The 23459-nt window shown below is 36.5% G+C and overlaps 2 protein-coding genes across 2 annotated transcripts; one reads left to right on the top strand and one right to left on the bottom strand.

Annotated features, from left to right (window-relative positions):
* Window positions 1-13614: 13614 nt before the first annotated feature.
* LOC117786449 lies at window positions 13615-21294 on the top strand. Its single transcript, XM_034624720.1, has 11 exons — window positions 13615-13729; window positions 14768-15188; window positions 15249-15637; window positions 16593-16771; window positions 16831-17042; window positions 17526-17959; window positions 18020-18099; window positions 19088-19186; window positions 19252-19703; window positions 19807-19976; window positions 20540-21294. Exons 1-11 carry the CDS (start codon window positions 13615-13617, stop codon window positions 21022-21024), a joined length of 3036 nt encoding a protein of 1011 aa, XP_034480611.1. The 3' UTR covers window positions 21025-21294.
* A 1049-nt stretch (window positions 21295-22343) lies between these two features.
* LOC117794360 lies at window positions 22344-22905 on the bottom strand. The gene is made up of 2 exons (XM_034635003.1): window positions 22805-22905; window positions 22344-22721 (listed from the first exon to the last, which is right to left on the bottom strand). The coding sequence occupies exon 2, from the start codon at window positions 22644-22646 to the stop codon at window positions 22353-22355; it is 294 nt and encodes a 97-aa protein (XP_034490894.1). The 5' UTR covers window positions 22647-22721; window positions 22805-22905; the 3' UTR covers window positions 22344-22352.
* Between the last annotated feature and the right edge of the window lie 554 nt (window positions 22906-23459).

Below are 23459 nucleotides of genomic sequence, written 5' to 3'. Positions count from 1 at the left end.
AAAAACCGGATAGAAGCCAATTAATAATGAATTTAGAGATAAGATTTAGTTGGCGGTCTAAGCTATTTAATTTTAAACACATGCAATTTTGTCAAGTTTCTTAGATGATTCAATAAAAAAGTTCATTTTGCATTAATTTAAAATTCATTTGAAAAGAGACAGGCAACTTATCTTTTTCTCTAAATTCATCATAAATCGCTCTCTATTTGGGCTTTTAATTTTTTTTGTTTTAGAGGTAAGTTTCACCTAACAGACAATTATCAATATATGAAATACGTATAACTTCTCCGTAAAAAGTAGAAGCTCTATATTGATTTTAGACTCATGGATTATTGTGCAATTTTTTTACGATTTTCCTAACCGCTTTGTGCATTTTTTTTCCGCCATACATATTGACCCACTCTAATATACATATTTGTAAAAGATAATCATAATAATAATCATAGGCATTGCTGATGGGAAATGTGCAACAGCAACTGCCAGTTGACCCTCATTTTTGAACAATTTGAATGTGTGCTGCCAAAGTGTCAAACACTTTTGAACTTGGCCTTGAACTTGACCCCTCAGCTATACGAATAGATCGGGATGATCTCTCTCTCTCTTTCAGCTGACTACGATTCGTTGACTACTGTGAAACAAATTGTCTGTCTATCCAAAATGCCTTAGATAATGTTGTTGCTGTCAGCTCTAACACCTCACACACATCTCTCAGCTCTCAGCTCTTTTCATTATCATTAAAGCCAATCAATTTCTGGCTGAGGCCCATGTCCATCAAAATTTGTAACAAGCGCCTGCGGTGCACTTCCAGACTCAAGAAGATGCCCGACTCCTTTCCGGGCAGCCGGACATTCAGCCACATTCAGCTGCTTTCAACGTGGCTGAGAAGCCTTTTGACAAGGCCCTGACGCGCCAAATGATTAACATGTTTGGTTGAGCAGTCAATCTTCAGTCTTCAGTCTTCAGCCCTTAGCTTCTATTCCTGACGGCGTGACGAATACTTTGTCCGACGTGCACAACAAACAATGCCTCAAACGTTGAAGGACGGCATCAACACTTGCAACAGACAGGCAGGGATCAACCCACGCACTTGGAGCATAGATTGAGGCGGCTTTTTTCACAGGCAAATCATTTATTTTTTTGCAATATGAAAACGGGTAAGGCTTTGAAGCCAGTACTATTTCTGCAAGTCCAATCAATCTAGTGGATTGACGGAGCATTTGATTTTCAGGTAGCTGAAGTTTTCTTACACTCACGATGTTCCCAATTTAGCTAGAACTTTATCTATTAGGTTGAGGAAACTCTTGTTTTTTTTTTCAACTTTGAAAACATTCTGCAGACTGCAAGGATATGTAGAAAAGTCAGAATGCCCTTCCGATTTTAGAATTCCTCTCTGCTGTATTGTCTTCTTAAGATTTATGACAAGATTTATACAAATTGTACCTTTTTGAATAATAAAAACTCCATAAACTGACTGATCCCCCAATCAAAAGTTCTAAAAACTGCAGTTAAAAATTATCCAAATCAAGGCTGCAAACTGGTTCTAAACCGAACGCAGCAGAACCGGTTGGGTTCGAGTTTTCAAGCAGCCCTAAAATTCGATTTTTTTTAATAACAAATTTAGTTGGATTAAAAAGCTAAAAAAAAAAATAAATAATTTAAACAAATTATTTTTTTTGTACTAAATTGAACCAAGGTTAGAATCCAATGTGTATAAAAACCAGCTCACGAACTGAGTCTTAGTCTTGCTCTATGGTTCGAACCGCCGAACTGAACCTTTAAAAAAATGTTGGTGGTTTGCAGCCTTGATCCAAATTGTTGATGAAGATATTATTCTTAATATTAAACTACTTTATCTGCTATAAAAACTTGTTTTTAAGAAAAATTTGATGGAAAGTTCTTCAAAGCTAGGTCTTCAAAAAACTTCATACAAAACTAAATAGATGTATCACTTATGAGACTTGAGTTTCTAACACTTATCCATGCAACAAATTTGAGTTCCTAGTTTCTATGAAAACTGTTTTGTAAGATGTCATAAGGAAGCCACATACAAATTTGCTGAGCTGTAGCTTTTATAGAGTTTGATAGACAAACTCTTCAAGAAGATATTACAGAGTGTCAACAAATTAAATTTTTTATCTCTAACTCTCGTGGCGTCCAAGTTTCCATAGATTGCAATGAGGTTGAATTGTGGCCAGATCGATTATTTTAAATGATGATTAGCCGACTGAGGAGACAGCTTTGAACTGACCGCACTAGAAATTAAGAAGTGAAAACATTTTGCTACACTTAAAAATAATATTTATTTATATTTGTTGTTATTATTAAAATGTATTTTTTAGCTTTGTGTGAAAACATTAAAATTAATTGAAATGAATTGGCGAAATGCAAGAAATTTAACATAGCTATGCATGTGATGTTTGGCCGGAATTGCAGTTTTACAAATGAGAGGCTAGCAGCAGCACCAAGTGAACAGTGAAGAGCACTGTGAACCACTGACGGATGTGGTGGCTAGGCTAAGGCTCATTAGAGCGCTGTTGATGCGACTCGATGATGGGGATGAGGCGTCGTTGACCAGCACGAAAATTCAATTAAGCCAAATTACAATCTTAAAGCAGGAAAGTGATTTGACAGAGAAGAAAGAATGCCCCAAGCTTAAAGCTTCAGCTCGCAGCTCCCAGCTGTAAATCTCAGCTCCTACTTCTCAACTGTAGCTGGAAATTGTGTTGAGTTGAAGTTGAGTTGTCAAAAGGTTGAAATTAGCATTGACCCTCTTGGGCATTTTAAGTTGGCTAATGGTTCCGATTGGCCCCCTGGACGGAATGTATAGTCGTTGTTAGGTGTCTGCTCAATTTACCGTTTGCTATATCTTCTGGCCAACTCCACATCCTGTCACAAGATGGCACGCTTGGACGCCTCAACATCAAATCCCCTCCACCTCCAGCTCCATCTTCAGCTCCACCTTCACCTCATGAGCTCATCAGAAGATCATTGCTACGATCCAATTAGTTAGCCGCATTACGTTTCTCCTCGGGGAGACTTGTTAGTGAATTCATCGTTTTAACTACCTGTAGAATTGGTTAGAAACATAGACAGATTGAAGAGAGAGACAGATAGAGAGAGAAACGTTGAAGACAATGACAAAGAACAAAACGCTGGAAATGAGGAGAATGAAATTATGATTAAGTGCTCCACGTTCCACGTTGAGTTTTCCAGTCTAAATGAAAGTTACCTTGACGAATGACCTATTTAGCCACAATACCAAAACACACACACACAGAGACAAACCGACACACCACCACCACCACCACCATCAAAAAGGTCAAAGATAAATACCGTACAACACACCATGGAATACAAAAGGAACCCACAAACCAGAACCCAAGTCTAAAGCCCACAATGTAGCATCTAAATCTAGGGATCGTTGATTAATTAAATTATTATCTCTGTTTACCTTGCGTAGTTTCTTTCCCTGTGCATGCCTAGGTCTATTAAATCGGATACCCTGTAATATTTCACTCGCTTGAAATTAACGAAATTTATTCTAATTCAATTTACATAGACTTTCTACTCGCATAACTCTTGTTAAAATGTAATTTGTATACCCTGTAGTCGGTAACTAAATTATAATATTATATATGGTATGCTCAAGTGTGTTTCACAGCGATTTTCGTTAACAAATTGTTAAAATTATAGGGTATGCTAAAATTCGACATAGACTTGTAAGGAAGTGGCAGGTAGCTCTCATTTCGAGAGCCAATGTTGGGCTTACAGGGTATCTTTTAGTCACACCCATTCAAACTAAAGTCTCTCGCAATTGATTAGCAATTTCCATATATAGGAATAATGCACTTCACATAATGATTTCTGCACTAATATAATCTGACAACTCAATTGGATTCTTTTCTTTCGATTACTCCGAATTTCACTTTTTTATCATTATTATTTTATCAAACTATTTGAGGCTTAATCAATTATGATTTAAGTAGAACGCAAATAAGTTGAATTCAAGGCAAAATTTAAAAGTGTTTTCTTCAAATTGAGACGCAGCAAGAGCGAAAGGGAGAGTGAAAGGAAGACAGGAGAGACAGAGAGAGAGAGAGAGTTACACAGATTGGGATCACAACACACAGCCCTAGGTTTACGATTATACCCTGACTGGGGGCATAATTATATAAATTAAAGAGCATTTAGAGAATTCAGTTGTTCTAATGACCCCAAAATGAAACGCAGAGAGGAAGCGAAGATTGTAATGCTGCCTGTTTTTTTGAGGCCTTGATATTAATCTCCAAGTTGCCCACATTCTCCGGGCATTTGGCACAACAAATGATTGATTCCCATTCCCACAAGTGGCGATCATACGCAGTCATGTGAATGCTAAGACGCCTAAAGATCTATGCCGATTGCTTGGTTCCAATCATCTATTGGGGCATTACGAAGCGACAGAGGAAATGGCGGGGGAGTGCGGCCAGTACGGGAGTAATCATTGCAAATTATAAGAGCTTTTTTTTTGTGTTGTTGAAAATGAAATCAGCTTCAGCACAAAATTCTTGGCCCGAAAATGAAAAAAAATAAAAAATACAAAATACAAATCTGGGTTAAAAGCACAACAAAAATGAAAGAAAAGAAAAACATTTAAAGGTTCTTCAGTCTTCAGACGTAATTTCCTAATGTGGCACATGGCACATGCTTAACTATAATCATATGGAGAAAGTAAAAGTTGTATACCTGTAACTGGATATGAAATTGGAGCTCGTACGTGTTATCTAGAGTAATAAACTTGTTCAACATCAAGATCGGTCCAAGCATCTCTCTTGGCCAAGGTAAACAGACAACAGACCTTTCTAATTAGACGCGTTGTTGTCGTTAACTGCATTTTGCGGAAACTCTTTAAAAATCAATTAAAAGTAGATGGCATGTTGCAATTAACCGGAACTAAGCACAGTCCTGACTGACTAGAATGAATTTTGTGGTTTGCAATGTTAAGGGAATTCTGCAATATTCAGCGCTTTTCAGAATTCATCAAAGAGAAGAGTTACACTAACAGTTAAAGTTTCTGTATTATTTCTTTTATTTATTTTTAGTCCCTGTCTGTCCTTTGCATTGTTTCAGATGCTCGCTAAGTATTTACCATTTTCTTATATAATGAATGTCATTAATGCTGTTATTACTATTTTAAGTTGTTATTTCTTTTTAACGTAATTCCCCAAATAATTCATTAAATCATTCATATACACGTGTACATACATATTCTCTTTTGTTTTTGGATGCTTAAGGCTTATTACCAAGGACTGTAATCAAAAATAAAACTTAAGATGTTATTTTCACTTCATAAAAAAAAAATTAAAACGAAATAATTATATTAGTAGAAAAATATTTAAAAATTTTAAATTTAAAAATTTTAAAATGGTTTACTGACTAGGAATGTATATAAATTTTGTCCATACATTCCTTATAAAAAAAAGTCACAATAACACCTTGAGTTTTATTTCAAAATAATGATTATTTCTTACGTTTTTTTTTTTGCTCAAAAATAATAATTATTTTATGAGTAAAATAGTAAAAATAATAAATCTTAAGATCATGGTTAAATTGCATAGATTACCCTTAAAGAAAAAGTTTGGTATATTTCACGTTTTTTTACAGTTACTAGAAGTGAATGATTTTTTCAATTGAAAAAAAAAAACAAAATAATAATTATTTACTGTCCCTGAGTTAAACATATAGTACATACCAAAAGTGACAATCGAGTAACAGTATCTTGAAATCAAGCTAAAGTGAAAATTTTCAAGGCAAACAGACTAAAATTGTAATTTTTAGTCTCCCGTCTAAAAAGGGTTGATTGAAAAGTACTGATCTTCATTTGGATACCTGACGGTTAAATTATTAAACTAAACAACGAATGAGAATTTTAGAAAATATGGGAACACTTCTAATGTGCTAAAGGGCTTCGAGAAATGAATTTATTTATTATGGAAAACCTCTGCTGTTACACAAATCCATTAGATTGAGCGAAAGTGAAAACGAGAACATGACGAATAAATCAATGTATTTTAATATGAACTCGTTTAGTATAGAGAAGCTTGACTGTTTGCATCAAATGCTAGCTGAAGTGTGTGTGAGCGAGTGTGCATGACTGTGTGTGTGTATGCATGTGTGTGTGTGTGTGTGTGTGTGTGTAAAAAGAACACCTGTGTGGCAAACGATCGTCTTCGTATCGTTTTCAATTGCCGCTAATTGTGTGGATGGAACCAAGAACCGTAGGGACAACTCGCAGCAACGAGTACAAATTGCTTGACTGAGGAACTGTTAAAATCGAATGTACCTCGTACTTCAACGGAGAACGGAGAACGGAGAATCGTTCGGGGGTCTTTAACGAGCCAAATCTCATGTGCATTATGTGCTGGGCAAAGGAACAAGCTAGAGAATTCAATAAAAACCGTTATCTTACCATAAAAGCAATGCAACAGAAATGGAAAAGATAAAAAAAAAACAAACCAAACGAATCCAAGAGAGTAGAATGTCAGGGCTGGACAAGGAAGAAGGAAAGAGAAGAGAAGAGAAGAAATACTAACTTTTCAATTCGTTTCCCATTGACGAATTGACCTTTTACATTGCCTCAAAAGTTGAAGTACAAGTACTTCTTTGTCCGTTTGGCCAAAATGCAAATGACGCTGGACATAAACATGCATGCACACGATTCTATTCCGTTTCGTATTGTTTCATTCCGTTTCGTTCCGTTCCGTACCCTTTCGTTTCGTGCTTGACTTCCTCAACTCGAATTGAAGTTGCATTTATTGAATTAATGATATATATGCTAATTCTCAAATGTGAACCAAATATATACAGTTACCAAGTGAAAAGTGAGAGTCCCACTTAAAGTTGGTAGGAACGTTGACCTGCTAACCCATCAGTTGGCCAAATCAAGCATTGTTTTTGGCATTCAAAAATTCTTGCCATTAACATTGTTGCTTATTTTTGTAGCAATTTCCTACTTCTGGTACAGTCAACTCTATATAAGTAGTTTTGGCCTGATGATGATTGCCTTCATTGCCACATTGCTAATGTCCCCTGTACCGTTAGTCGTTAGGCGTTAAAGCGATCATAATTCGCCTATGTTCTGCTCAACTGGCAATCAAAGTGTGACAAAGACGGCAACAGCACAAGAAAATAAAATAGAATTCGAGTTTGTGTTTGAGTTAGAGTTAGAGCCGAAGATGATGTGAAGTTTGTATTTGATTCAATTTCAACTGGCATAAATTACCGGAAAGCATTCACTCATTTCCAGTTAAAAAACTTGCTCCTTGAGGCCAATAACATGTATTCCAACAAAGAGTTTATTTAATGACCTAAAGAGCTATGGTGTTATTTTAATAGAGGAGGTTTGCTGAACCAACTGTAGAAAATTTCTACAGAAAATATCTTTGAATATATAATTTTTATTTTTTTAGCTTGTTTCAATATCCAAAGGCAACTATTTTAAAACAAACAAAAAATGAAAAACAAAAAAAAATTTCTAATTTTTTTTAATCAAATCGCCGGTTTTTTTTTAATTTGTTAAAGCAATTACCACAACATCATTCTACCTTTTCGTGCTTTCTTTTCGATATATTTAGAATTTTTATGCTCAGAAATGTTCAGTGTTTCTAAACCAATGCTTTAAAACATTTTAATATCTGTTGAAATATAATAAAATTTAAAATTTACTTATCACGTGTGTTCCAGAAATCTTTTTTGAAGTGAAATGTTTTTGAAAGCAAACGTTCGAAATGTTGGAGATTTTATATTATCAAACATACTTTTTTTTTGCGATTTTGATCAATTTAAAGATATCTTAATTTAAATTAATAGATATTTAATTTTGTCAAATCTCTCAAGAATATTTTAGACATTTTAAAGCAATGGTTTTTTGTTTTCAGGAACACCAACAATTACTTTTGGGTTGCTTTAGCGCTGTTAGAGAACACCGACATTTCGTAGGTTTTCTAAAGCAATTGTCATCAAAATTTCGATAGATACGTGGAACTCACATAAATACATAAAAAAAAAATCAGATTGAATGAAATAATTAGGATAAAATTGAATATATTTATTTACAGAATTAATCTTACACATTCAAGCTAGCTCACAAAAGTCTACCACATCAAAAACTAACAGCAAAAAAATAGTCAATAACCGCCTCAAAGTATGCAACAGATTTAAGTGTTAATTTTCAATGAAGAACCTGTAAATATGCAATATAATTTTAAGAGATTTATGAATTTTAAACTGCAAAGAACTTGAGTTAAAACTTGCAACGAATTATTATCGACGTGTGGCAAGTCAATTTGGCATGTTTACCTGTGACACTGCAAAGTAAAATGTGCAGCAAATATGGTGCTAAAAGCACAATTGCCCCAGCATTGGGGCAACAATATTCAAGCAAATGTTTTGCAGTTTATTTGCGGATTTTTATGTGGATTGTTCCCTCGACTAACTAACTAACTGACTAACTGGCTGGCTATCGTAATCGCTGAGTGTCTGCCAAATTGCATCACAATGTTGGTTAGCCAACACGCCACACACTAAAACACACACACACACACAGACAGACACACACACACAGACAGACACACACACACAGACACAGACACATGCCTACATAAAATATTGGTGGCACACTCACTTAATGACGACGAACGACTATCACCAGGCACTAGTAGCAAGTTTCGCTTGCACCACCGCCCCACCGCCAAGCCAACCACAAGATGTGCCAAGTCATTGCAACGGTAGCTTTCGTGGCGCTTGCCACAAGCAAAATGAACAAAAACAACAACAAATTCCAGCTGCAGTTGCAGACTGTGTGTGTGTGTGTGTGTGTGTGTGTGACTCGTGCCAGCTTCATCCAGACAGACGAACAAAAACGGAGCTATAACTTAGCTAGTGGTAAGCCGCTTCCTCTTTCCCCCTTCCCCCCTTGCCACTGCCACTAGTTGCGCCCTTGCAGCGCTTGCAACGCGTGTTTGCTTGTTGCTAACAATACGCTTTCTTTAAATATTATCTTTTTGTCAGCTTCCCTCTCTTAAAGTCGGCACTGATTGGCAGCTGAAGTCGTTTTGCGGTTACAACTCAACGCGGGTCATTCTCCAATGTGGCATGCACTCATTTGTTGCATGCATCATCTTGGGACGGCCTTTTTGAAGGCCAGAGCAGGCCATTGGCAACATGACCAATTAGTGACCATATCGAATTTATAACCATGCCACATTAGCTATGCAAAGACATGAGCAAGTTTTTGGCCAGCTATGTGGCAAGCTTAGCGCAAGGTGCAAGGTGCAACGAGCATAAACTATAACAGAAATAACTTTAAAGTTTAAACTTTAAAAGTATGTAAAAGTGACGTACTTGTACGCTTGCAAAAGACAATAAATCAAGATAAATAAAATATGTAAAATTAGCATACATTTTAGTCATGGTACACATTTATGTATTCTCAGGTGTGTTCTACAAATCTCGAGAGATTTCTTTTTTTTATACAAATTTAAACAGAATTTAACGTAACTCAATCATTTTTAAATTTTATAAAATCCCTCAACAAGTATACAGAAATTATCCAATAATCTCTAGCTGGAATAACAGCGTAACCGGTATCGGAACCGTTAACCGAAACTAACCGTTTCATTTTTAGTACCGGAACCGAAACCGTCACCAAAATTAATTCTCTGTTAAGAACCGAAACGCTTGTACCGGTACGGTTGTGGTTAAGTTGCTGGTCAAAGAGTTGACAAACTTCCAACTGTCATAACTTGAAGAAAACTTACTCGATTTCCAATCGGAATGCCATTTTAAAAATGATTCGATCTCTTAATTCATACTGCATGTAAATATTTTGCATTTAAAAATTTTTTTTATTTTTCGACTATCGAAGCCATGGTTCTATGTTGATGATAAGGGTCCCCCCTTTGAAATTTTGAAAATTCAAATTTTTAAATCTTAAGTTTTTACTTTTAATCAACTCATAATATCGTAATTAGTATAAAACGACACTTTAACCTTGATTTTGAGGCCTTTCATTTTCTTGTCAAAAATCATGTCAAAATTAAGAAATATTTTGACTTGTAAAGTTGCTAGGTCAAAGGCTTGAGCAACTTCAAACTGTCATAACTTTGGCAAAGCTGTAGCGATTTTCAAGCGGAATGTCATTTTGATCATGGCTTGGCCTCTATATTCAATCTGTATTCAAATTTTATTCATTTAAAAATTTTTATTATTTTTCGACTATTGAAACCATGGTTCTATGTTGATGGTAAGGGTCCCCCCTTTGAAATTTTGAAAATTCAAAATTTTTAATCTCAAGCTTTTACTTTTAATCAACTCCTTATATCGTAATTAGTATAAAACGACACTTTAACCTTGATTCTGAGGTGTTTCATATTCTTGTAAAAAATCATGTCAAAATTAAGCAATATTTTGACTTGTAAAGTTGCTAGGTCAGAGGCTTGAACAACTGCGAACTGTCATAACTTTGGCAAAACCTTACCGATTTTTAAGCGGAATGTCATTTTGATCATGGTTTGGCATCTTAATTTATTCTGTTTTCAAATTCAAGAGATTTTATTACTTGGAACATTTTTCAAGTTACAAAAATCAACTGTCATTTGATTATTTTTAGTCTCAAAAATAAATATTAGTTATTATTTATTATTATTTGTACTATATTTTTAAATTCATTCAACATGTATTTTATTAGTAATTATTCAGTTTAAAAAATAATTAAATATGATTCAATTAATGTTATGAAAACTCTTTGCATGTTTTTTTGACATTTAAAAAGATTTGCTACACATTCGCAGCACATTTGCAACTCATTCGGTTTCATTGGCTGGGGTGGAGTTGCAACTATGATTGTGCCCCATCGGGTCGCATGGCAGGCAGCCACTGAGCTGTATTTTGCTATGTTTATTATGTTTTTGTTACCATTTTTGGTAGATTGCGTCATTTTGTTGTTGCTGCAGTTTTTGTTTGTTATATGGGACTTTCCCGTTTCATTTGGCATCTGGTCAGTCCACTCAGATATTATGTTATTTGCCGTCTACAGCGTGTCTATCACGTTTTTTTTATGCCTCCCCACTCCTTGGCCCCTTCTGGTTTAAAAAGGAAACTGCATTGATTCGTACGATTGTAATTTTGATACTCGAATTTATCCCCATTGCATTGGCCAGGTTTTTTAGTGCACTTTATGATTTTTGCTGTTTGTTTTATTGTGCTTTTGCACTACACACACATAGACATACACACGCACGCACACACACACACACACACACACACACACACACACACACACATAGGCGCAGTCAGTTACACAAAGGCGGCTCTTGCACTTGCAACTGCATTTGTATCTTTGCCTCGGTCTGCTTTGCTGTACTTAGAGCTGTTTAAACTTGCGTGACACGAAACAAAAATTATGCTGAAATTTAAGCAATTAACTTGAATTAGTTGACAAAGTTTTTATATATATATTTTTTTAAAGATACTTGATATTTTTATATATTTCAGTAGGCTAATTTTTGGTCAATTTTGTGTAAATTAACTAATTCATTAGTTTGTATTTTAAAATTTAAATTTTCAAACACAGCTACTGTGATTCATTTGTATTCAAGTTGAGCATAATCCATATAATTTATTTTCGGTAATTTACCAAAGTAATTCAACAATGTTTGCCAAAATTCAATTATTATCTTACTGGTATATAAATATATAAATATATTAATACTTTGTATGCCAGCCATTGCCTGTTAGCTGTTAATAAATACATTTGGGATTGCGTTTCGCATCGACACGCACTCATCTCTAGCGTCTGCCCCCTGCAAGTCTCTTGGCCCTCTTACATCTACAACTTGGCCTGTTTAGCTGCAGCTCTGCCTGTATTTGCTCTGCTCTGTCTTAAGCTCTGACGTTGACGCTGACGCTGACTCTGGCTGTGACTGTGACTCGGCTTGCGAGTAACCTCGGCTCCGTTTTGGGCCTCGTCCATTGGCTTCCAGCGCTGCTAACTTTGGTGGCGCCTGATCAGTCGCGGTTTTTACTTTCATCGCTTCGGTTGGGCATCGTCGTGCAGTCAAATCCAAGTCGCCAAGTCGCCAAGTCACCGCCGTGTGTCCAGTTAACAGTTGTGTGCCTCTTTTTTTCTTGTTGTTGTTGCTAGTGCTGTTGTTTTCGTGTTGTTGCTATTGTTGTTTACCTCTCCAATTACCACCCAGCGCAGCCAAAGCCCCTCATAATATTGCGTGGGCCAATTGCTCATGTTGTTGCGGTTGCCATTACGATTGCTAAACAATTGAATTGCAAATATGTTGCACCACTTTGTTGCTTACTAATCCCGCCCATAGGCACATATATACATACATACAAATGTGCATTTACAAAGTGCGTTGTCCAAGACCTAAATGAATGCAACCGTGAGTGAAACAGTTAGCACTTTAATTCTTGTTTTTAACAACACTAAAGAAACCTCTTTCGTTGTCAAGAATGCTAATGTGCAAGAACAGATTCACTTTCATTTTTATTCTCACATAGGAGAGAAATGGTCTTCGAAAAAAAGTAAAAAGTGTAATAGAAACGTCAGAGACTTTAGCTGAAGAATAAAATATATTACAATTATAACTCAGGAGAACTCTGAAAAATAAGTAATCAATTAAATGCCCATACACCTTATCTCCATACTCAAAACTATCAATAAAAAAGATTTTCACTGAATTGAAAAAAAGAGGAAATATAATTACAATAATTAGTACTCTGATATTAACAAAATTTGATGTATTAGAGTAAGCCAAATACACAATCTATAAGATTGATTAAGATATTTAAAAATAGAAAAAAATTTGTCACCCAGTCAATCCTAATGGCACTTCTATTTACATAGTGATTCCACCAGGACGGTTCCGACAAAGATTTACAATAGCTTATAAATAGATACATAAAAATGTTAATTGCTATCTATAATCCTTGTAATCAAAGAAAGAACTTTGTGTTGAAAAAGTGTTATGGATAAAAGACAGATTAATCAGGAGATAAACAGTTGTTTGGATCAAGCTGTTACCAAATTAGTTTCACTTTCTTTTTAATGATAGGGTTAAAGTTTTAAGAGCAGGAATACATACGAGTATGTAATTTGATCAAATTATGAAACCTAATTCGTTTCTTTCTTTACAAGTATTAGAATGAAATGCATAGATAACAAGTCCTTGATAAGAAAACCTATTATAATTTAATTATGTGCCTCGTTGATTTGAGCGATATCAAATAAAGGCTGATTATAGAAATTCCAAAGACTATTTAAATCATACTTCGACAGTAGACCTTGAGATAGACTAAATAGATAATGTTTAAAATCAATTTAGTAAATAAAAAAAAAATATTGATTATAGCTATTAGGCAAATTACTTGATGCAGTCTCTATCGCGATAATCTCAAGCATTATCGATATGCGAATTAACGATCAATTTAGATCATAATATTGAAATTGCATAATAAGGTGAAAATGGCATAAACCGAGGCGAAGATCATCACACCAATGCGAATTGATGGCGAGATGCGGAAGTTACGTAAGAAATAGCAACCTCGAAGCACCAATGAAGCATGTTCCAGCATTCGGCAATCGGCATCAGCCTCGGTCTCAGTCCCAGTCCCAGTTTGAGCTATCTAACAACGACGGTGGTCACAACAAGTTTAACAAGTTTAACCAGGAAATTTTGTAATTTTCCTCTGGCTTTTGCTTTCACAGCAGCAACAAATCTGTGGCAGCTGTGGCACAGGCTTTGGCAATCCATGCAAACTGCGGCTGCCTAGAAACAATTAAGGCTATACATGATAAATCGGATCATAAACAACAGCTAAAATTTATGTTTTTCATCACTTGAACACGCCCCCCTAACAACAACATTTTTCCCGATCACTTTTTCTCTACGTAAACAGATTCCTGATTCTTTTTGGAATTTCGCATTTGCAAAAGGAACTATTATTTTATTACACCCTTCCACGTTGGATATGATTTTTTTTTTATTCAAGATTCTTTTTGTCTTCCAAAAAAAAAATCTTATATCTTTTCAAATTTAAAATCAAATGAATATTAAATTTTCATCCTAGACGCTTCCTGTTCTGTCTCTAAAATCAAATTTTTCAAATCAGAAAATCACAAAGATTCTGAATTAATTTATATATTATTTTAATGATCTTTACAACAGATCATTATTTGCGAAGTTTTAACCAATGTTAAGACAGTGAGCTTAAACATCGATCAAATTCCTTTTTTAGATGCGCATTGTGAACCCAATAAATTAAAAAGACAAAGCCTAGAACGATGAAAGTGCGAAGAGAGAACTACAAATCTCCAAAAGACACAACATAATATTCGTAAGGAAAATGCTGGCAAGTGATTAGAATAAAAGACTGAAAATTAACAAGGTCAAGGTCCAGTTTAGAGGAACAAGGTCACGATCACAAGGACGACGCTGAAAACAGGAGGAATTGCGAAGGAGAGAAGAAGGAGGAGAGATTGACATTATGTCAAGGTTATCGCTCGGTTATCGGTTTAAGGCTAACAGAACTGTTGTTGGACTATGGGGAATGCTGTTCATGCTCCTGGTTGTTAGTCAATGCCATGGAACAAAGGACAACACAACATCGAATGAAACCCAAACTAATTCTGCAACTGAAAAAGAATTACAAACAGGATCAAGCAAAGCTGAAGCTGAAGCCTTAGCTTCCACAGGAAAATTTGGTGACTTTGCAGTGCATCATTTTGGCAGCAGAAACAACAATATAACCATATTGCATGAGGTTGGCCCCGACGAGGTGGATGAGCCTCCATTGACGCTCAATACACATGAGATTCTGCCATTGAAACCGCTGAAAAAGAAACCCTATTTGCCGCTAGAGAAAGTGTTGCCCGTCATCGATTATGTGAAACCGCATCCGCTCAAGGAATATGAACTGCATCCGGTCACATTTGATTTCAACTTGGGCGATCTCGAGGATCTAGAGCATGAGGTCATCAAAAAGGGGGATCTTAGCAGCGAGGAGCAACATGTCCTCAGCAATGGTGATGCCACCGAACTCAGCTATAAGCCCATAAATCCCGATGACAATGATACCGTCGATGTGGACATATCCGAGTTGGCCGAAGTTAGTTCTACAGAGCCAACCACAGCCACATCGCCAGCAACCACAACAGCTGCAGCAATCACAGCTGGAACAGCAACATCAACATCAACAACAGCAGCAACAACAACATCGACAACAACAACGACAACAACCACGTCCAGCTCGCACATCTTTAAGATTCTACGAAATAAGCCCTCCACGAAAAAGGGTCGAGAGCTACTCAAACAAACTGACGATGATATGCAGCTTAAAACTTTGGGCAGTACCATCAATAGCATCAGTCGCTATCTGAGCAATAATGCATCTGGCAGTGTCAATGCATCCAGCATGGCTGAAAGTCTCTATGGATCGGCCAACTACTTTCAGATTGTCACGAATCTCTATGATCATTTCTACTGGCAAATCTCCGAGATACGCACCACAGTTCGCAAGGTGTGCGGTCTCGAGATGCAGGCCTATCTAACCGCTCTACATTCCAGCTACGAGTGGGCACAAAAAGGTGAGTTCCAAAAGGTTAGTTAAAGAAGGGAAGAAATATTACAAATATCGATCGTTGTAAGCACGGCTGCAAACCTCGCTGAACTGGTTCCTTTGGGTTTGTTAACCGATCATTTGATGCTATATACTCCGTAATCCCCAACCTGAACCGAACCCATTACATAAATCAAAGGTTCGGTTAGAAAAAAATATAGTTACATTCTTTTATTAGTGATGTTAAAAAAAAATCGAAATATCGACAGCTCGATTTTCGCGAAATCGACAATCTATCGAGTTGTTTAAAGCGATTTCCATGAAAACATCTACAACTCACTGGAGATTGTTCATCGTAGTTAATTTGCAAAACTAAAAGATCTACAATCAAAACTTTTCTTGGAATTTAGTGCTTATCGAGAAGTGAAGTCAATTCGATTGCGCGGAAACAAAACAAGTTCACTTAAATTATATTATAACATAAAAATCATAAAATAATAAGTCATCTTGAAAAAAATTTAGACTTTTACATACATAAATTATATATTTTTTTAAATTTACTTCGTTTTAAAAATCAAAAAAATTGACATGCAAAAAAAAACTTTTTTTTGCACATATTTGAACCAAGGTTCGTACACAAACCTTGGGTTAAGGAAGTATATAAACCAGTATATAAACCATCAAACCGTGCCTTTACCCAAATTTTGGTGGCTTGCAGCCTTGGTTGTAAGTTAAATAATGCTCATGAACGATCCTTAAATAAATGCTTAGAGAATTCATCTCAGATTGATGCATTTTAATTGAAATCCCAAACTATCCAGAATTGATATAAATAGCTCTGTGATGAGTAATAACTCGATCGATCATTAATTAACTAAAGATAAAGAAAGTATTTCTATTTAACTTGTAGTAGCTCGTGATACGAGTACATTAACTCGATGCTTAGTGATCCTGAATATTTCTGCATGATTCTCTGCTTACAGCCTATGATGCATCGGGTCGCTATCGTGGTCAGCTGCTGTTTGGCAATGACAAGTGGCTGGGCCAGCTGGGATTTTGCCTGGAGCTCAATCGGCAGCTGCCCAGCGAGGGGCGCAAGCACTTTGACCTGGAGTTCTATGTGGCAGACATAACGCTGCATCTGCCGCATCTCAATCGAACGGTGAGTCAATTCATCTTTCAATTAATCAGTCAGTCTCAAAGCTTATTCTTATGGCACAGCAACAAATGTTGAGCCTGGGCGAGTGTCTGCCCAAATCCTGTTCGGCCCATGATGTCCAGTCGATACTATCGCTGGATCCCTATGCCCGCATGCTGACCGTACTGGGAGCACACAATGCAACCATGCAACAGCCGGCGTTGCAAGTGCTGCGCGTACGCACAGTTCCAGGTATCTACAGTCATTGGAGGCAACTGAAGTTTCAGGTGTTTATGTAAGTAGTGATGTCGTTCAATGATCTCTTTCTCTCTCTCTCTCTCTCTCTCTCTCTCTGCAATTTCTTCCTGTAATGTGTGATCTTGTCGTATGATCTCTAATCTGTAATTTCCCGTGTATTACATTACCTTTAACTCTCCAGTCTAATTGCTCTCTACAAAGTTCCCTTGTAATCTCTCCCTATGATTTTGCCCTGTGATTTTTTTTGTAAGATCTCTCTGCGATTCCTTCCTTATGATCCCTCCAATATACTCCTGTGATCTCTTACTGCGTTCTTTTCCTGTATTATTTCTACATAGTCTCTCCCTGAGATATTTCCTTATGATCTCTTTTAACTTGGCATGTCTTTCTGTAACTTCTTAATATGATCTCTCCTAATGATCTCTCGCTATGATCTCTCCCTATGTTCTTTCTTTGTAATTTCTACCAGTAATGTCATTTTTTGATCTCACGCTTTCATCTTTTGCTATTACCTCCGTAGAAGCTTTCTGCTGACACTGCTGCTGGTGATGATCGTTGCCACTTATTACCAGCTGAAGATCGATGAGAGACGTCTGGTTGTGGCACCGGCCATACCCGCTATAAGCGCCAAATGCGATGCAGCCTCCAAGAGTGGCGACTATGAGACAGCGTACTATGGCAAACCCTTTGAGCTCTTCCAAATGCGACCACTCGGCAGCAATGGCATTGTCAGTGCTGACAACACGCTCGATGCCCAAATTGATATGAATGGGAATAGGCAAAGACCTGGAGATGTGCCCACAATTGCAGCTGAGGTTGCTGATGCCACAGCGACCACATCAATGGCTGGATCAACGGCCAAACAGACTGAAAAGACTGAGATGACCGATTATCAGGTGGAAACTGGCAGCTGTACGGGCGTTACGGGCACTTATGAGGCCGAACAACCCATTGGTAGGGTATCCATAGATCTATCTTCTCGAGCCATGCCTAATCTATGATATTCTCTGATAGCTCTACATCAACAGCTGCTGCTTTGCTTTGCGCTGCAAACGAATGCCAAGGCCATTCTAAACATTGACAAGACGAAGGAGGTAAGTGAATGCGTTGATATTAATAAGTTAGGTTACGTTGAGGCGGCTGTCAGATCAAAGAGCAGATACACTCATGCCCTTCTGGGTCCATTGTGATACCATACACTGAAAAAAAAGACCAACTTATAAAATCAAGAACATTCATCTTAAATTTTATGTTCTTAAAAAATATTATTTTAAGACCAAATTACTAAAAAAAAGGATTATTAATCGAAAAATTTTAAAATCTTAATATGAGAATGAAAATCTTGAATTGTTAGGCAAGTATAAATAGGTACTATTTCGTATCAAGCAAATGGTGTCACCGTAGCGCTCTGGTAAGAGAGGCCGCTTCAATTGTGAAGCAGTAGGCGATGGTTCGAATCCCACTCGTTTCAAATTAAAATAACATTTATAAAATTACTAAAACAGAATAAAATATAAATAAATTAAAATTTAAAAATAAAAAAATTATAAATATTGAAAAGAAGTTTTTATTTATTTTATTTTTTGATTTAAATTTTAAGAACATTTATTCTTAAAATAAGAAGTTGGTCTTATTTAAAATATTCTTAAAATCAAGATGTGCTCTCTTAATTTGAGAATGTTATATTCTCGACGCATTTTTTAGACCAAAAATCTTAGTACTGAGACCAAAATCTTGATTTTAGAATATTTTTTTTTATCAGTGTAGGATCTATGTCCCTTCCCAACTAGTGGAACCAGCCTGATTCTGAAACAAAGTCGGCAATTTGAGATGAACTCTTGCTGAATAGCTCAGAGATCCTATAAAAAAAGGGGGCGTTAAGGAACTTGAGCCTTTTACGGAAGAGTGCGGGGCAGGAATAGAAAAAGAGCTCGATCGACTCTTCCTATTTCTCGTCCCTGCAGCTTCTACAGAGGTGCAACGAGCCTGGCTGCATGAGTCCCTATTAGCCAGAGACCTTTTAAGGCTCTGACTGTTAATATTAGAGTTAATGTTAATCTCAAGTTGATTGATCTTTTACAGACACACACTTCATGTTTGCATGGTATGCGGGTCTTGTCCGTGCTCTGGACAATGATGGTGCACACGTATTTGCAAATGTTTGCCATTGGTGAAAATAAGGTAGAATCTTAATAAAATATTCCAAGAAACTCTAATTGAATAATTACTTGATAATATCTCTACAGTTTGAGCGCGTGATCACTGAACGTTCGTTCTGGTATCAGATCATTGGTAATGCCACATTCTCCGTGGACTCGTTCTTCTTCATAAGCGGCCTGCTGGTCACCCTGCTCTATGTGAAACAGGAGCGCAAACATTCCACAGACTCCTGCACCTTTGTTCGTCGCAGTTGCTCCGAGACGCTAATGATGCTCATCTATCGCTATCTGCGCCTCACACCCGTCTACCTCTTTGTGGTGTTGTTTAATGATTTTGCCGTCCGGCAGGGACTGGACTCGTCCGTCTTTCAGCCAGCCAAATCGGAGCATAATACGTGCCGCATTTATTGGTGGCGCAACATACTGTACATCAACAACTTCTTTCCACAGCACGAGATGTGCATGATGTGGAGCTGGTATATGGCCAATGATATGCAGTTCTATGTCATGGGATCCCTGCTATTGGCCCTATCCAGAAAGTAAGTGATATCTGTGAATAAATAGAAAACTAAACTGCTTAGCAATTAATCTAATCTCCAACTGATTTTTAAAGCAAATAATCTTTAATGCTCTACTTTGCAGATATTTTAAGGCTGTAGCATTAGCGCTGATCGTCTTTCTGATCAGTTCATGGAGCATTGCGGGCATTGTTTCCCTGCAGCATCAATATACCCATAAAGTAGCGCTACCCTTTGAGTCATTTGATTTTCTCTACGACAAGCCCTGGCAACGTGTGGGACCCTACATTGTAGGTAAGTTGCCGTTCTCAAGTTTCAGTTTGAAACTGATTTAAAATACTGATCGTTCATAGCAAAATAAAATAAATACCAAAATAAGAGTTCTTACAATTAAAATATTTTGGTTAGTTTTAGAATTTTGTCGAAATCAACGAGTCAAAAATTCTACAATCAGGCCTGTTCCGGTTTTCACTTTCTATTTTATCGGATTTCAAAAAATTTCTTTTTCACCTTGCATTTGGGCTAAACATTTTAAAATTATATTTCATCACTTTATTGGACTTAAATTCACCAAATCAAAGTGAATTCAATACGCAAAATATTTCCAAATTGATATAGGAACAGGTTAAAGATTTTCACTTCCGAGAAATCTTGCCGAAAGTAAAAATCGGAACAGGCCGAATATATTGAGCAAATCTTCCATATAGGAACAGTTTTTTTTTTTTTAATTTTATAAATTATCTTTTAATGCTGTTCTTTTTTTGTTTTTTCTTTTAATATAATTTTTAAAACGAAAGTTCTTGATTTTAGTGAACCCTTTTGGCGTATTGTAATATATAAACTGTACTTATTTCTAGGCATGTTCGCTGGGTACGTATTGTATAAGGTGAAGACGCCGCCGCAGATCTCGAGACGGGTTAATTTGAGTCTGTGGGCAGTCAGCCTTGGAATTCTGTTGCTGGTTGTCCTGGGCGTTTGGGATGGCGAGCTGAGCGTTGTGAATACCGCCTTTTATGTGGGCGTGGGCCATACCGCCTTTGGATGCGGCCTTATCTGGATTGTGCTCTCCTGCTGTTGGGGTCTGGCGCCCATGGTGAATGCGATACTCTCGTATCGGGTACTTTGGCCACTGTCGCGTCTTACGTACTGCGCCTATCTCATCCATCCGATCATCATGTTCATCTGTTCGTCCCATATGAGCGGTACTGTACATCTGAACAACCCAATGATTTTGACAATGTTTCTGGGCAATGCTGTCGTCTCCTTTGGCACCGCTTTTGTCATCTCTGCACTTTTCGAGGCGCCAGTCATACGCATACTTAAGATCTGCTTCAAAAAGTGATCTTGGATATTGTACGGGTATTGCAGTTGACAACTGACTCAATTCCCTCGTTTGTGGTCATCAGTTCTAGTTTTCATGCCCATTTTTTTTTTGTTTTGTCATAATTTGTATTGTAAATTGTATATATGTGTATACATATAAATATATCGATAGGATGCTAATGTGTAATATAAACTTGTAATTAGATTTTAAATGTTATGTTTTTGTAGCTGGTTTTGTGTGTGAGAGTGAATCGTTCGTGTTGTTTGCAAATACACATCTTTAATACAATCCTAAGCCGTTTATTTTATTTTCTTAAAAACTGACGACTTTACCTTAACTTAACTCACACTATGTTTGCGAGTTTCAACCAGTAAATACTTTAGCAATTACTTCAGTAATATATTAGGCAAGAAAATACTTCACCGATTAAGAACATACATATATCAACGACTAACTGCAGCAAGTGGCGACTTTAAAGAGCGAGAATTGATATTTTCTTGACGAGTGAAAGGTTCGTCTGGTATATCCTATCCAAAGACTTCAGCGAGTAAGGATTATAGCGAGTAAAAGTCTAGCTAGTTCCTACTATCCTGCTGAAAGTAAATAACAGTAGGCAACAGCCAACAAATTACACAAACCAAACCCACTTTTTTGAATAGATATGAGGCCCCCTATGACGAAAAACATTTATTTTTCTATTGTGAAATTTTTTTTTTAATTTTTAAAAAACTGCCTTTTTTTGTACCTTTTTTTAAAGGTGCGCCCACATTTGTCATCATAACTCGAGAATGCCAAACCGATTTTCTAAATTTTTATTTTTTCTGAAAGCTTATAAATATATATCTAATTCATTCATACAAAGTCTAAGATTTAAACCAGTGGTTTAAGAGATATACATTTTCGAATTAATAAAATCATGATTTTTTGTTTAGCTATTTTTTAGATTTTTTTGCTTTTAAAATCTAGGAAAAGTGGAAAAAAAAAATCTTACAGTGTGAACGAATTGGAGATATATTCATTAGCTTTCAGAAAAATTAGAGCTTTTGAAAATCGGTTTTGGCATTCTGGAGAAATGAAGGCAAATGTGGGCGCACCTCTGAAAAAAAATAATAAAAAAAAACCAAATTTTAAAACATTCTTAAAAAAAATCCCACCATAGAAAAAAAAATGATTTTTGTCATATGGGGCCCCATATCTATTTTAAAAAAAATGGGTTTGGTTCACGTAATAGACAAAAAGTTAAAGTTCAGTAATTCATCGATATTGAAGAGTGACGTGTATGTATTTACTTCAACCAGTAACTATGCCGGTACCCAAAAACCAAGGCGAAGTGAAAGTGAACAAATTCACAAAATGATTTTATTTCTGGATAGAAGGGGCTCAGCACGTTTCGGATACAATAGACTCTCTAGAAATGAATCCGTGACATCAAAATTTACGCTGGCATATCCGGCCGAATTCAGTTCGTTCTCCTCGTCGTCAAGCACAAAGTAAACATCGCTGGCCGCCAACGTATCCAGCTCACATTGCGGATACAAAACCTTCTCGGCATCGCGATAAAAAAGCCGTATTGCGGACAGTGCACTCTGTTTGGCCCGAAGACAACAGGTTAGCTCCTCTCCAACAATCGGCCGATGCATCAAGGCCCGATCCAGTTGAGCCAATAGACGACGAAAAATAAAGTTACCATAACGTCGACGACAGGTTTCGTTAAGCTGTTGGCGATAAATGGCACAGGGGTGAAAGTGGGCCAAAACAATATAAAATAGCAGCAGCATCTGCATCATTATTAACAGACCAAACATCACCAGCAACGATCCCTCGACACTGTCATCCCAATACATTATGAAATTGTCATCGGGCTGACTTATGGGTATCAGAGAGATGATCGCCATTCTGATTGTGATTATAAGTATTACGATTACTCGTGCTGTAGCGGTCGACTCGGATCGGATCGGTCGCCCAACTGAACCCCAGTTGAAATTTTGAATTTCGAATTGACTTTGAATTGAATTTGACAAATCAATCCCCCCGTCACCTCGTTCGCAACAACTCAGTTGAGTCTATACCACATTTAAATTAATAAATAAATTTAAAAAAAAAGCCGTAAAAAAAATAAAACAGACTTCATTTGTATATCAATTTTCAATTTAATTACATAAATTTTATGGTTTTCTTATATTACGCAGTTATTTGAGATCTTGGGTTAAAAAAAGTCATATTTAAATCTTCAAATAAATGTAATTTATCATCAAAATTTTATTTATTTTTTTAAAAAAAATTTAATTAGTTCAAAATGTAGAGAAAAATGTATAACAATAAAAATATTTTTTTGTATTAAAGTGAACCAAGTTTCGACCCCAAACCTTGTGTTCAGGCGGTATATAAACCAATTCGCGAACCGAACCAATGTCTTGCTCTATGGTTCGAACCGCCGAGCCGAACCTTTAACA

This window comes from Drosophila innubila, chromosome X (assembly GCF_004354385.1).
Source record: "Drosophila innubila isolate TH190305 chromosome X, UK_Dinn_1.0, whole genome shotgun sequence".
NCBI classification, from domain to species: Eukaryota; Metazoa; Arthropoda; class Insecta; order Diptera; family Drosophilidae; genus Drosophila; species Drosophila innubila.
Note: the sequence above shows the minus strand (reverse complement) of the source record. Positions and strands in the feature narration are given on the sequence as shown.

What these genes read in the sequence shown, in the direction of transcription:
- LOC117794360 (XM_034635003.1), bottom strand. Translation starts at nt 22,646, where the DNA reads ATGCATCGGCCGATTGTTGGAGAGGAGCTAACCTGTTGTCTTCGGGCC.
- LOC117786449 (XM_034624720.1), top strand. Translation starts at nt 13,615, where the DNA reads ATGTTCCAGCATTCGGCAATCGGCATCAGCCTCGGTCTCAGTCCCAGT. An exon ending in ACAGAGCCAACCACAGCCAC is followed by an intron (nt 15,189 to 15,248) that starts ATCGCCAGCAAC and finishes ATCAACATCAAC; the next exon opens with AACAGCAGCAACAACAACAT. An exon ending in TGTGGGACCCTACATTGTAG is followed by an intron (nt 19,977 to 20,539) that starts GTAAGTTGCCGT and finishes ACTTATTTCTAG; the next exon opens with GCATGTTCGCTGGGTACGTA.